Raw genomic sequence first — 15735 nt, forward strand, 5'->3', positions numbered from 1 at the left:
ATAGAGCGCATTTTAGGCCTTTATAAGCAGAACATTTTGTTCCAACTATAATCTACATACATATATATACATATATATGTATAACACAACAGGATATACTTTATAAATATCATTTAACTTTATAATAATCTCTCCGCTAATAGATCGCAACATTTATTGACATTACATTAACGAATATTACCATTGTTATTCATCGACAGGCGCAAACTTCTCGTCGAAAGCACTTCTTTACCACAATCGCATAACAATTGCGGTTCGATATTGCAATAAATCTTACGATACATACATACATATGAGTACAGTATTATAACTGTATCGGCATTGTATTCAATAGAAGTAAGTAGTCGTTTCTGTCAAAGAAAGTGCTGAACATTTGCTGAATATATTGAAACTATCCTTAGGAGAATTACATTGAATATAGTCTAAATTAACAATTAGATAGCTCGAAAATTAGAATATTGCATAAAATTATTAAAGTAAAAATAAATAAGTTACAAAAGAAGTATAAGTATTAGGTTCATACACATTAGAGATTTTATTTTACATCCAGTACCATTAATTAGAGAAATAATAATGTCAGATAAATAATCTTCATATCATACTGGTACTTGATAGTGATAAGGGAAGAGAAGATAAGAGAATAAAGTGAATTGCGACGTGACATTTAGATTTGAGATATTTCTCTATTATAATAAAATTATGATTTTTTTTTAAAAGTATACCAAGTAAAAGTACAGCAAAAGTATACTAAATAAAAACGATCTACATTTTAGATGTCAACTCAGTCATCATTTTTCAACGAGCGGAAGTTAACACAAAATATTAATAATAAGAGAAATGTACAGAAATATCACGATTCTCTTCTACGAGACACATAGATCTTCACAAATTCCTCTCCTTATTACAGACAAAGAGTGACATAATGCATATGAATATATCTCTAAAGCTTTGCTAAAGGCTCGATTGCCCAATACCATTACACATCTTGGTGCGATCTACATCAGTATTGCCAACGTGTCGATCTCTAGTGATTCTGTATTCGCGCAGGCACTTGATTCTAGATGACTTATCTGATCGATCAAGAGTCTTCGTGCTTGACTAATACACGAATACTTTTATATATTACTCAACTGACAGCTATATTATAGAATACTTGCATACGCTCGATGTTTTTTGTTCAAATGAGTTTCACCATCTTCCTTAAAGAATTGACTGTTTGTTCGTTATTTAGTTTCTTAATTTCGTATTTGAGAGATCATTGATGACTTTATAGCTGGTATTACTGATGGAGTCGAAACTAGCGGCAGATTCGGAATGTATGGTCATCTCTTCTTTTAGCTATATGATAATTTAGACGTGCACTTTACTCAAGTCATTCAAAAATGATTTTGGTGTAATTATATGGGATGAGCCTACAACAGAAATATTTTTAATTGCGATAAATAAGTTCTTTTTTTAAACGTATCATGTTTTAATATTAAATTATTTGAATATATAAATTGTATATATTCCAAATATTCCTTACCAATTATAACTTCCCAATTTTTCAATGCATTTGTAACTTCATATGCACATCGTATTTCAGAGAAACATACGCCACCAACTATGAAAACGATTAATCGAGGGACATTTTTAATAGTCTGTTGACCTTTGTCTTTGTGCCAGTGTCCATATCGCGCGCTACACAAATATAAAGTAATGTTTTGAGAAACAGATTAATAATTTTAATTAATTAATTTTAAACAAAAGAGACAGTATTTTTATGATATACCTGGTTGGTGCATGATATCCTGAACTGGCTGCACGTCCAGCGAGAAATGGAAAATGTTTAGAATCAAGTTTATCCTCGATGGAATCCTCCATGACGTCCTTAATGATTGGAGTCCAACGACTCATTTGGTACGTTTGTTCCGTGATTCTTTCCTTACGTGGTACCGTATATAACTTTTTGCGATTACTCTATAAATGTCAGACAATAATATATTGCATGCAATAGAAATAAATTACTAGTTAAGTGTTACTAAAATTTTTTGACATCTTTAAAATTTAATTTATAAATTCTTCAACTTACATCTACAACAACATTGATGCCGAGATTTGCTATATTGACGATAGTCTGTTTATCATCAACGGACACTTGGGCATGATGAACCAAACGATTAAGATTCTCATCAGTGATGCCATTTTTGCTAATGACATATAAAGCTATGATTCGCAACTTGTCCAAATGATTCACGGTCTGATCTAGTAAAATTGGTGTGATATTTCGCATATGATCTTTGATGCGTTCACCCTCCGCATCGGTACCCATAGCTAAGTCCTAAATTGAAAGATGTATAATGAAAGATATAGATGTATAATAAAAAGTTATCATCTATTAAATGAATTATGGAATAGCTATTACATACTTGCTCGACTTTACAAAGTTTATCTACGTTTCCTTGATAACGCTTCATGCAGTCTTCGGCTAATTGCAAGTGCGTGGCGTATTTGCTCAATTCTTTTTGATATTGCGGCATCTTTTTGATCATCTGCGACAAGTCACGCATACTCTGCTTATCACCTTGCGGCATTCTTTTTGATTCTGTAAACTTTTTCAAATTTTTAGTCACATTCCTGGAAAACAAGTATTACTGTTACAATGTTACTGTTACTCTTCACAGTTATTAATCTTTCCAAAAAGTTGAGTCTTATTATTTATATACGTACTGAGACACTACAGCAATATGTTGATGCCTGAGTTCAACCCATAAATCATCGTTTTCATCCAATAATACTTCTTTTTCTTGACCTGCTGTTGCCTCGAATCTATTAAACATTATGAATAGTCTTAGACAGTGTTGTGCTTTAAATTTATAATAAAAATAATGAAACTTTACTTGCCTATAAACGTCATTATCAATATCTAACAAATCATATGCCATGGCTTGCAACGTAAGCTCATGCAACAGTGGTGAGACGCAATCAAATCCTCTATCTAGAATCAATAGTTGAGAACGTGCTTTCTCAGGTCCTTCTCCCATTGTCGGTTCATCAGCCTTGTATGCGTCTAGTTTTTGCTGCACCAATTGAGCGAGTTCAACATTGCGATCGAAATCACTGCAACAAGTTATTTAATATTATTGAAGAGTCCGCTTATATAAATTATTTGTGACATAATTTCTATTTCTAAATTATATTTGAAGAATTACCTGCGATATCTGACCGACGGATATTCCCCAAGAGTGGCACAGAGTGTTGCAATTTGTTCGGCGATGCGCTCCATATTAGCCGCTCTCAAGTTGGAGAAAGAGGGATTGTAAAAGCAAGCGAACGTTTCACGTGAGTCCAATGAGAAGACCTAAATTATGGCATATTTAATTTTGCGATGTTCTCGTTGCGACAATGCGAATTAGACAAGTTTTATACTTGAAGCAAAGTAAATAAGCAAGCCAATTAAAGTTTTCCGAAAGTAACGAGACTAAATTACAGAAACAATTCGATTAGTAATCACATTACAAGCATGTATGCTGAACATACCGAAACTTTCAAAAATAGAGATAATGAGAAGCTCTTTCTTCGACAGAAAGTCTATCGCCTAGTTTTTTGCAATCGAAAAATAAATCTCGACGATTCGAAAAAGCAGAGAAATCTATAAGCTCGTGAATAACTTGAAGATTATAAAGTTTTCGCTCTAGAGCTACAACTATAGCGTTTATTATTTTCGTCTGCTTCGTCACCTGCGATTCGTATGGCAGGAATGCGATGTTGATCTCTTTGAGGGTTTTGACCTTTTTAGCGGCGAGAGACTTGCAGATTTCATTGAACAGCTCCTCCGGGCATACTGGCATCGAGTGCAAGCATGAATGCATTCTGATTATTAGTATGTGCTTGTGAATCACATATGAAAGGCTCAAAATGGATTGGACAGATCGGAAGAGAGGATAACATTGTATTTATATCGTTTTGACTGATATCCGTGAAGACTCGCGTGATTAGACTTACGTGACCGAAAAGTGAACATAGATCATCGCGTAAATGTGACGAATAATTGTATTGATGTATGTGTGTTGTGTGTATGTGATATATGCCCATCACCATGAGGACAAAAACGCTCAAAACATCCTTGTCATAGTTTTTCATTGCTTTACCTGCTCTTCATATGGTATGAAAGCGATGTTGATCTCTTTTAGTGTCTTTATGTGCTTAGATACCAGCGAATGACACAATTCTTTGAACAACTCGTCAGGGCATGCTGCAAAGAAATATACTGAGTATGTCGAATCACCCCATGGATAATGAACTGACTGATAAGTCGAACCGGATTTAAAATCTTGCGATTATTCTTATTATTCTTCTCGAAACACTAGTCAATTTTTATCAACATGTTTTAATTTGAATCGTTACGTTGAGTCTAGATAATCGGTTACATTTGCATGGAGATTGATTGTGGGAATCAGTGAGATGTTTTATTTCGATGAATTTCGAGTGTGTGTGGCAACTTTGGCCAAAAATTTTAGCCGAATGTTTATCATACAATTATATTTAAAATTCAATATTAAATATATATTTAATTATATATTTAATTATATATATTCAATTATATTTAAAATTCAATATTAAATATAATTTAGCAAATTAATATTTTAAAAAATCTTGCAGTTGAATGAAAATTAAATTGCAGACTCGATTGTTGAGATAATTCACATGCTGCAAATTCCAAAACTAAGGCAAATAGTTGTACAAAATTCACCGATTCAGATTCGCCATGGAGGAGAAGGGATATCATTAGAACGTGAATAGGGAAATACAATTGCGACCCGATACCTTCCGTAAAGTACACGTGGGCGACCTTGTAAGTAGTTCTTGCCGGATTACTAAAGTCGTCGATCAATTTCTGCACCGATGAATTACAGGGCGTGATGAGGTAAATGGCCTCCATTGTCGGCAGAGGCTCGCGTTTCTTATTGATATCCTCCACTAAAGTGATACCCTGAGCGCTGATATCGTGCATCTTGCAGCACGCGGATACCATCCTCATGGCGAGCTGATCCACCACCAAGATCCGCCATTCCACCCCACCTGTTGTCTTCTTCTTTTGCTTGATCACCTCATTCATAATCTCTGCAACGCGAAAAAATTTATTAAATGGTAAATTTTTCGAGAAAAATAATATCTAATGTTCTTAATTCACAATCGATTAAAATAATGATAATATCTGGAATAGCGAAAGGAAATTGACGTTTTGAGAACGAGATCTCAATTAGTAAATTTCACGATGTATCTAACAGAAAAAAATGATATTACTGTAATATTTATATCACACTGCGCCTGGAGAGATCAATATTATAGTAATTGCTCGAATGTTGCATGTTTCTATAAGTCGGAAGTCGATCGATAAATATTTAAAAGAGAAAAAAAATCGTGAAAACTATTGCAACTCTCTTAATTAACTTACTATTAAAATTTTTTGAAATAATCTCTCATAAATTATATATTTAAAAAATAAAAAATAATTTGTATAAATTTTCTCTGCAATATTACATTTTATTCTCGAGAATAGGGAGAAATAGTGAATTTGCTTTATCGACCAGATAAGATGAGGGAAAATTAATGCCAACGATGATGAGGGAACGTAATTAATTTCGCATGGGTTATTGACAGTGCGATCATTAACAATTAACGATGTTGACACGCAGATTGAGCCGCTAAGAAGTCTTTTGACGCTCTACATGTACATATATTGATCGTCCCTACGGAAAGGTGACGTCACTGCGTTCAGGCGTGTATCAAGGAAGCTGCAGACCCTATTTTCCGATATCCCCTTTGGTTTATTTATAGACGTGCGAGATGCAAAACAGAAATCTTCTTTAATTCTTTATACGAAAAAGACGAACTTTGCGGTCGTTTAACAAAGTAAGAAAACGAAAGGGACTTATTATTCTTTCAGATTATTCAACTCAACAAGCTGATAATATATAAAATGTGTTGCTAATCCATACAGCACATAACATTGCGGCAATATTGCAATATTGCAATATGTTACAACAATATTAATAATATTGTTGCAATATTCTGTGCTGTATAAGTAATAGAATATTTATTCCATTTAATTATGCATGTATAATTTGATATGAGAGGGAGGGAAGATTGAAAATAATATAAGAGAACGTTATGATTACATATATGTATGTACACATGCGTCTCATTACATATGGAAGTGCAATATTGCAAATTTCACGTTCGAACAAAAAGCACATTTACAGCACATTTAGCAATTTTACATTTTCGAAAGTATGCCGATATCGAACAATGAATTACTCCAAAAGAGCAACAGATATTTGCGCGAGAAAAGTGCGCCTGAACACGCTCATTGTTCAAGACGTCATTCGTGTTGATAAAAAATTAGCACGCTGCTTTTTTTTCCTCTCGATTCCTCGCGACATGAACGAGATTGAGCTTTAAACGCCCTTATCATTCATAACCATTGAACGTGAAAATACCACGTTTCTCACGCATCTCTCGCAATGACCTTTCACTTTTCGCTGTGACATTTTCGCGATATTCGTCTATTGTCGTCATATTGTCTCAAAACTGCTAGAAAAGCGCAAAAACCGGGGATTAAAAAATCACTTCCGCAAAAAGTTCAGGAAAGCGGGGGGAGGGTGTTTACGCTTGACAATTGACAGGCAGCATCGAAATTCGAAAATCGTAAACGGGATTTCCGGGAATTCCGATTCCCTGAAACCGAAATTCTCGATCGGAACCAAGATCGAATGTACGTTTCTCGTGTTTGACGTTTCTCCTCGCCATCCGATGAAATCATCGTGGGGAGTGAGGGAGAGCGAGAGGGGAGCGTGTACGCCTATTCGAGGTGAATTTCGTTGACGTGATGGCGTTTGACAGACGCGAGATCGGTGCGATCGCGTAGCCACGTGGCCGATCAACGATGTCGCGATTAATGATGCTCGAAACAGAAATGATGCTGCACGAATTTTCTGTTTTTTTTACGCTACTCACTTTGACCGACTTGTGCCTTGAGCGCCATGTTGCTAGGACTGACTGTCGCTCTGCTCGCCAGATGGCGATCTCGTCATCGAATTGCACAACGAAGTTAACCGAGTATCAACTTCGATCGGCACCTGCGCGATACGGTAATGGTGTCCTCTCCTCCTCTTCCCGTTTGCTTCGTATATTTTAGCGGTAAGTTCTCGTTGAATAATTGTTTTCAGTGCATCGATTATTTTTCATTTGGGTTATATTTTTAAAAATCTGAGAAACCCACCCGGGTTGGAAGAATCGCGAAACCTTGAACGCTTTGAACACGGCAAAAAATTCGCCTCTGAATAGAAGAATAGGTAATAAAGAAATTATACGAAAACGTTACGATCTATCGTGTATTAGAAATGAGAGGGAAGATTCAATAATTTTTTTTATGCGTGGATAACAGCCGACTTGCTCCAAATCTAAATGTCGTTTTGTTCTTGATGCCATTAATTTGAAACGCTCAATATTTATCTAAATGTTTCATAGTAAATACGTTCAATAATTTTTGATTCTTTAACAATCTTTGTGAAATTATGAGAACATCAAGATTATGGATATACGCTCCATTAAAACCATTTCGTTTGTTAGATTGATCGATCGGATTAAGATTCTCAAGATAAAGATTTTTTTATTCCAATTGGTCGATCAAGCTTCGAGGTATTTATAATGTCAAATGGAATACGAACTTTGTGATAGCAAAAATTTGTTTTTCTGGAGACAGATTCACTAGCACATGCGCGCCATGATTGGTCATTTTAAAATCGCACATTTCTAAAAAAGTTGTAACTTTAGAACATTGGATTCGAAGAGTATACACAAACGTAAGAAAAGGTTTATTCTTGATATAAAAATATCTCGATATATATCTCTCTTTATTGCCGTGTCTGTCATTAATCGATAACAGATATGATTCAACACATATTTATTTATTAACTATAACTCCGGAAACTTTGCACTCGTATAAATTAGTAACAGATGTGATGTCGAGATGGCGTCGTGTATAAAAAAAAAAATACGAAACCACTCTATCTCATTTAACATAGTTTTAGTCTAACTCTAAACGGCAGCAAAATAGTCGCGATCGAGTGTACATATTTCCATAATTATCGTAAAGTATATTCTTACAAGGAATCGATGGCTATCGCGCGGTATCAAAGTGCAGGTTATTCGAGCGAGAGAGGAGGTCGGCCACCTGACAGCGAGAGTGGCCGGCGCGGGTGGGAGGGAGAGCGAGAGAGAGGGAGATAGGATCTCGCGGTGAGCCGGCCGCGTCGCTCGCTCGCGCCTCAGTTCAGATTTGTTCGCCGTCGCGTGCGTCTCGCGTGTGCGCGCGCGCGTGCAGTGAGCGTTTACCCTTCGCTGTGTGTTGTTCACGTTCGGACCACCCGCGTGTTCCTTCGGAGCGTCTAATCTCCCTCCGCCCCATTGTTTCTCTCTCGTGAAACTGCAAATCAGTCGGTGTATCCGTCACATCGCTTCCGCGTGTCGGCCTCGTGTCGCGAACGCGTGCTCGTCGAGGAGGAGAGAAAGAGATCGCGAGTGTCGTCCTGCGTCGCGTCTTTCGCACGCGCGAAAGAATGTGTGTCGCGGCGATCAGCGATATCGTTTCTCAGTGATAACCGGTGGACGAAAAGGAGAGAAGGGAAAGGGGGGAGGTTTGTGTGATCAGTGCGACCTGCTGTGCTGACGAGAAGCCGTCATCGTGACCTGGATTTCGCGCGTACCAAGATGAAGCTGGAGTATCCCTGCCGCGTCGAGGGCTGGCTCAACGTTTGCGGTGAGTGCACGCAATGTTTACATGTCACATATGAATGTCGGAGCACGATTATCGTGCAGCGGCGGAATTAAATTTCTCGGACTGCTCCGATTGGTGGTTACCGGTTAAAGGCTGGTGGTTTGAACCAGAAAAATATCGATACTTGCCTTTGTTATTATTTTTCTAAAATTAAATTTATTTTTCTGATATTAAATTTATAATTTATATTAAATTTATTTTTCTAATATTAAATTCATAATTTATATTAAATTTATTTTTCGTATAATATGATCTGAACAAAAAATCTAAATTCTATTAATATATTAATATTGAATTTTTTTTAAATTGTATTTTCGACGAATATGTTGCATTGTATATCGATTTAATTAATAAGGCGGATGTTAAATTTCACACGTGTGTTATTTTTCGCAGAAGGAATTGAATTTAAAAAATGTAGAATTTCGAAGAGACTAACACGATGAATTACTTATCCACGTAAAAGTTTGATTCGTTTTTTATTGTCGCTTGCACGTAATCTCTCGGACACACATATGTGCAGTTATAAGAATGTTGATTTTGATTTCTTGGATTATATACACTTTGTTGCACAATGATAAATATTAATTTATTGTATAAAAGAGAAAAGAAGGCTATTAAAAGTCCATTATGCGGTTTAAAAAGACTTAAAAAAGTGGAGTGAAAATTGATAATATGAAATATATTAATTAAATTATGTTTATTATGAAATGAAAAAATATACATTTTGCTGTGAGAGACATAAATATAAATCATATAAATCATCCATATATATTTGAAATATTTTCTTTTGAAAAAAAATGAATTTGAATAAAAAAAATTTGATCTTCTTTTCTCTTTCTCTTTCTAACATTTTGCCTTTTTATCGAGACACTAAAAAAATACTAATTTTACCTGTTTTTTAATCTATCATACTTTTGCTCGTGAGTTTCAATATTTTCATAAAATAAGCAAGAGAGATAATTAATAAATATTGAAAATTGAGAATATATAAATATTAAATATATTTATATTATAATAAATATTGTTATTTATAATATAACAATTAAATTAATGTATATATATTATTAGAATTTCTTTATATTTTAATAAATACATACATACATACACACACATAAATATAAGTCTAATGAAAAAGTATATTTAAAAACATGATTACATATTATCTTTCAGAGATAAATATTTCTTGTTTTTTTCATACTATATATACGTCTCTTACTTTATTTTATGAAAATTGCGAAAAATGCTAACATATTGTTAGGGAGGACTTTTAATTAGGATTGTATTTAAAAGCATCATAAAATTTATAGCGACAATATGACGCTCTATTGATTTTGTTTTTATTTTCTCTCATTTTACTATTTATCTTCGAAAAGATAAAGCCAGATAACTGATTATTAATTCTTTCAATTATTATAGTATATAGAATAATTTCAAGGTATATGGTTCTCTCTCTCTCTCTCTCTTATGACATTGGCTTGTAAATAGATTACGTAATCCGAAGACAAAAAATAATAAACAGTAGTAACGTATCGAACCTTACACGTTAGTTTTTTCACATTCATCTCGTAAATATGTGTTCTTCGCGAAATTCAACACATATATTTTCTTTCTTTTTCTTTCGCGCATTTCTTTCACTTTTTCGCTGAGACGCTAACGTGTATCAGGCTGTCGCGAAGGAAAAAAGGAAAATAAAGCGAGGGTGAGATTTCTTTCTGCGGCGACTCTCATGTGGGTTCGGCGGGATTTCTTACACCGTCAGGTTTAACGACCTCGCGCTTTTTTCTGTCGTTTTCACGTCAAAGCAGGAAAGTTCGATTTTTACGAATGGACGCGACACCCGTCGACTCTTTACCTGACCGCAGAAAATTCTCGATTCGGTTGCCTATGTCGCCTCCGTCTTTTTGTTATCGAGACCGAACAGATGGTCGATGTCCGTAAAACCGAACGAAATTTTTGCAGGTTTGATCTCCTAAAGCTCGTAGCTTAGACGGCGCGACGCAATTTTGTTACCAGAAAATACTGACAATGGGATCAGAACTATATATACATATAACGGGAGGTGCATTATATATCTCGTGGAAAGATTGAATTTAAAATTAGTTGAAATTTTAGGATGAAGAAAATTCGAAAAGTCTGGAAATTAAAATTTAGAATTTTATTTTCTTTATTTTTTTTCGATTTTACCTTCTGTCTTTTGATTTATATGATATTATATACAGGATGTCCCAGTTATCTTCCGTCATCTTTCAAAGACAGCTTCCTGGGATCATCTGAAGACGATTTTTCCACAACGAAAATGTCGAGGCACTAATAATTTTCGAATTATAAGTGATTGGAAATAAGGGGTTTTTCGTAAACTAAGCTTTGTAGAAATAAAATATTAACAAAACCACGTTCTTCGATTAATTTTAAATAGAGTTTACTTTAGTTGAGTTTTAATTTAAGACTTAATTGCAAAGATATATGATGACAAAAATCGGGAACATGCAAAAAATGATGGCCTTCATTGACATTTTCGCTTCGAAAAATCGTCTTCAGATGATCCCAAGAATCTGTCTTTGAAAGATGACGGAAGATAACTGGGATACCCTGTAATTATATACACACAATTAAAAATATAATTAAATATAATATAATAATTAAATTAAAATTGTGATGCCTTTCTGACGCGTGCTATAAATTCTTAGTAATATAATTGCATTACACGTTTATTTGCAAGTGTTAAATGGACATGAATATTTTCTATCTATTCTATATATTTTCTATCTATACTCATGCATTTTATTTTATTTTTTTTATATTTGTGCCGTAATACATCCTCTCATACTTTCTCGATCATTCACAGTTACCTGGATCGTATAGTACGGTAGTCGTGAGAGTATTTTAATTTCCCGACTCTTCTTTGTCTCCGCGCATCGTATCATCAAAGTATCAGCAATCTCTCGCCATCGATTATATTTTTTTTTTTCACTCTCGAAGCGTCGCACACGCGCATTTGCATCGAAATGAAAACATTCCCATTTGTTCGCCATCTCCATTGCATAGACCTTTTGTCTTCGCTTCTACCATCGAATGGACGTTCCCTGTTTCATGAATTTGTACACATCCGCCATTCACAGTCTCTACTCGCGTATCCTTGTCTTTCCTGACATGAGATAGTCCGTTTTCCTTGTTTTATCATCTCTATTCTTGTCAATTTTCAAGATCACTGGAAACATTTTTCAATCATTATCTATAATTTGTGTCTGTCATTTCCAACAGTTCATTAGAATATAAATTGTATTTTCACATTAGAGAGTTTTTTTTTAGATTAGATACTAGTAGATGCTAGGTAAAAAGTTGTTTTTCACGGTATAATTGAAAAGTTATATATGCGATTATATAAGATGACAAATGGATTATATGATCTCTAAAGAGCACAGAACTATCAATATGTTATAAGTCAATAAATAAAAATATCTTTCGACATCCAATCAAATCAAATCAAATCAAATTGCGTCAGATTAATTTTTTAATTATCCAAGAGAAATACCGCAAGTCCACCTGAAGGTGCAGCTACGATCTATTCTCATCCTCTATAGGCTGGTTAGATATGAACGACCGACTTTACTTCGATTATATTTCATGTCTTCCGCGTTTGCGTACCCTTCCGGAAATAATAAAGCGAGCATTTCCGCGACACGTGACGATAGGTAACGTGTTACGTAAGGTATAAGTAACTGTCCACATAGACAGGTAACTTATACCTGCCATTCTTTTCGCGTGTGACCTGCATAAATCATTCAGAATCGTGGGGGAAAAAGACTGTTGTATTTTATTCGGCTTTAAAATCGTACGCGTGATATTTCCGTAATGCGTTTTGAAGAACTTTAAATATTTCATAATTATATTTATTTTGATTCAAGATAATTTTTATTTTTTAATTAATTTTAATCATCGATGTAACGAAAATATATTAACCTATTTTTTTCAACATGTTTAAGAATATGAAGATTATAATATGTATATGTGTATGTGAGAACAATTTCACTAAAATACTTTTATTGGAGGAGTTAACAACATCAATAAAAAACAGAATAAATTTGACTCTTTTAAAGAAATTGCTGGCTTCTCTTGTTAAAGTATAGGTGTTTGGAGCCAACCTTTTTTGGTCATACACTGTTCGCTTCTTTGATTTATGTAAACATTCTTAGTCAGCATGGGAATTAAATTCTGCTGAGCCAGTTGCATAAATAAGAAAAGTAATCGCATGTAACAGATGTCAGAGATGTTCGCAGTTCTTATATGGTAAAGAAACTTGGAAAGAGAATTTCTTGAATGTGCAGATATGTTATATACACATATACATTGCCAATCAAAATTTTAATACATTTAATAAAAAATAATTAATAATTAGTCTTCACAATTGATTCAAAATAATGAATTTCTTAAAGCGTCCATTTTATATTTTTACTAGAAAAATTGACAATTGACATATCGTGCACACGTGATTGACCTCTCGTTGTAAAGGAAAGCAAGAAAAAAATTTTTTAATATGTTGATTTCGGTTTACACGAAGTAATATAATCCATTATCATGCAAATAAAACTGTAAATAATTGCAATAAATTTTGAAGGCATCTTTTTCGTATTATCGTATATTAAAATAGTGTTGATTTAAAGATGCACTTGGAAATGTCACAACTTTTTAGCTTCGAATGACAGATAAGGTAATAATCGTTGCAATAAAAAATATATAAGCTATACGATGTGCTATATTTTAGGAATGTATCGGCATTTGTACATTTCTCCCGGCGGAAATAATTAAGATTTATCGATTCAACAACGATTTTCCGCGGCTCTCTTGTTTGACCAAAGTTCATACGTATCGCATACGGGTTTCCGTGCTATGCGCGATCAGGTTTATCGGCGATATTGCCATTACTACTATTTCATTGTGTAATTGCACTAGTGTTCCCAGTAATCGATATCGCAGCGCGCACCCAGCGCACTCGTAAAGCATGAACCCGAGTTCACGGCATTCCGGCTGCTTAGATACGTGAGTTCTCCCTCTTCTCTGTGTTGCCTTCTCATTTTTAAATGTATTTTCAATTTTTTAGCCGACAATTTTACACCGGACATATTTTTTTCGAAATACAATAAGCCCAGCTTTGATAAATGTCTTTAAAATATTGTTTTATTCTGATCACAAAAGAACATTTGTCCAAATTTTTAAACAAACAGATATTTACATGTATATTTATATATCTTAATATCGTGATGTGTATCGTGCAGTTGAAAGCTTTTTATCAAATAATATAGAGGGAAAAAATATTTCATATAAACAAAATATATTTATTGTCACGTAATAAAATATAATATTAATATTTAAAGGAATTTATTTATATTAGAAGACTGATGTCTCTTTGAATTAATCTCATCAATAAAAATTAGAAGGTAACATCTTGATTATGCACCATTAATGGACCATTAAAACGAAAGTACTTACTATAACTTCTCGCTCGCCCAAGTTTTAGTCGGCAAGGAAATTTGTACAGTACCGGTTTCGTTAAGTAGTTTCATCGATATCTATGATAATATATTGATATATGCACTCTAATTATTGCGCAGGGAAGGAAAAAGCGATATAGATCACATAATATTCGATAACGAAAAATTGCTATGTGGCTTATTAAATGATATTAAGATGTATGCGCATATAAAATATTTTGCAATAATATTTATGTCGATAATATATGTATAATTAGGAATGTATCAATTTTTTGCAATTTGTGGCAAACGATATACGGCAAAACTTTATATATTATACGTTTTTTATGTGATATATTATACGCGAGCATATAAATCGATATTTGATAACAAGATTACCACAAAGGGTGTCACCGACTCGCAAAGATCGATAGACGGAGACTACTTTCTCATTCTGTTAAACTAGTTTTATAGCGGTTTAATTAACCCAGAGTATTAGTGGCTGGATTAAATTATGCTGATATATAAAGACTTTATAAGCCATGATAAATACGTTCAAGTTGACACAGTTATATCGGGGCAATCGATTCGCGCTCTTTCGCACTTCTGAAACTTTATATTTACGATGAGAGAACGCACGTTTTCATTTCTCAACCAGTTATTAATCAAGTATTGCAAAATTAATTTGCAACAACATATTTCATAAAAGTCCGATCAATCAATTATTAATAATGAAAATGCCAAAGTGATATTAAAGATTTATCATTGAAATTTATTTTTCACGCGATGACTTTGCTAAGAATAAATTTTGCAATTAAAAATTGATAACTATAATTTTCCAAATTAAATTATATATATTATACATGTTTTTATTCCTATTTCATATTTTTTTATGTCTTGTACAAGTTTTTTAAGACATACATTTTTATAATTTTCAAAGTACAAGTCATTAAGAAAAAAATCATGGTAGATTGTTAAATCACATACCGTTTCTTGTCCCGCATTCTCTCACGCCCGGGCGATGCACAAATAATAAATATTGACGCAGGTTTGCTGGCGCCAAGTCTTCAAATTCTCTTTAGGCTCGCCCTTGCGACAGATGATTGATGCGGAAATTGGCACGTCGTCTCCTTAGGTGGCCATTCTATACGCGCAATTTTCGCAGAAAATCTGCAAAGCCGACAAAGCTCTTCAATTTTATTCCGTGACGTTTCATAATATTGTACCACGATCATTCTATTTTGTCATAGTCATTCTTAAGTAAAATCGCATATATCGAGGTAGAAATTTCTAGTAATTGCGAAAGAAAAAGATTAATAGGGAACATGCTTTTCTAATATCTTTTCTATTTTAAAACTCGAATTTTTAATCTTATTTTAATCAACACGATATATTATCAATTTTATTATCATTAAAATTATATGCACCTCGATATATTTCAGAATG

The 15735-nt window shown here is 33.8% G+C and overlaps 2 protein-coding genes across 4 annotated transcripts in view; one reads left to right on the plus strand and one right to left on the minus strand.

Moving 5' to 3' along the window:
* Nucleotide 1: 1 nt before the first annotated feature.
* LOC105250088 (protein ROP) lies at nt 2-7061 on the minus strand. Of its 2 annotated transcripts, none has more exons than XM_011255992.2 (11): nt 7000-7061; nt 4807-5103; nt 3720-3823; nt 3192-3340; nt 2884-3099; nt 2710-2808; nt 2409-2616; nt 2072-2320; nt 1772-1959; nt 1526-1680; nt 2-1412 (listed from the first exon to the last, which is right to left on the minus strand). In XM_011255992.2, exons 1-11 carry the CDS (start codon nt 7025-7027, stop codon nt 1351-1353), a joined length of 1755 nt encoding a protein of 584 aa, XP_011254294.1. In that variant the 5' UTR covers nt 7028-7061; the 3' UTR covers nt 2-1350. The 2 variants fall into 2 exon arrangements, with proteins under 2 accessions (XP_011254294.1, XP_011254295.1); XM_011255993.2 differs by lacking the exon at nt 3720-3823 and adding an exon at nt 4131-4234.
* Nucleotides 7062-8307: 1246 nt separating this feature from the next.
* The window catches only part of LOC105250089 (probable Ras GTPase-activating protein), a 294638-nt gene continuing 287210 nt past the window's right edge, over nt 8308-15735 (plus strand). Inside the window, exon 1 of one of the 2 annotated variants that reach the window (XM_025407320.1) lies at nt 8308-8803. In XM_025407320.1, coding sequence (XP_025263105.1) covers nt 8755-8803 — 49 coding nt within the window. In that variant the 5' untranslated portion in view covers nt 8308-8754. The remainder of the gene's footprint in view (nt 8804-15735) is intronic. The other variant, XM_025407321.1, reaches the window with a different exon arrangement.

Source organism: Camponotus floridanus, unplaced genomic scaffold (genome assembly GCF_003227725.1).
Source record: "Camponotus floridanus strain SB8 unplaced genomic scaffold, Cflo_v7.5 scaffold17, whole genome shotgun sequence".
Lineage (NCBI taxonomy): Eukaryota > Metazoa > Arthropoda > Insecta > Hymenoptera > Formicidae > Camponotus > Camponotus floridanus.

Excerpts from the sequence above, each read along its gene's own strand:
- LOC105250088 (XM_011255992.2), bottom strand. The coding sequence starts at position 7,027 with ATGGCGCTCAAGGCACAAGTCGGTCAAA. Across the intron at positions 3,341-3,719 it reads TCCTGCCATACGAATCGCAG|GTCTTCTCATTGGACTCACG; the intron begins GTGACGAAGCAG and ends GCCATAATTTAG. Across the intron at positions 2,809-2,883 it reads ATTGATAATGACGTTTATAG|ATTCGAGGCAACAGCAGGTC; the intron begins GCAAGTAAAGTT and ends AATGTTTAATAG.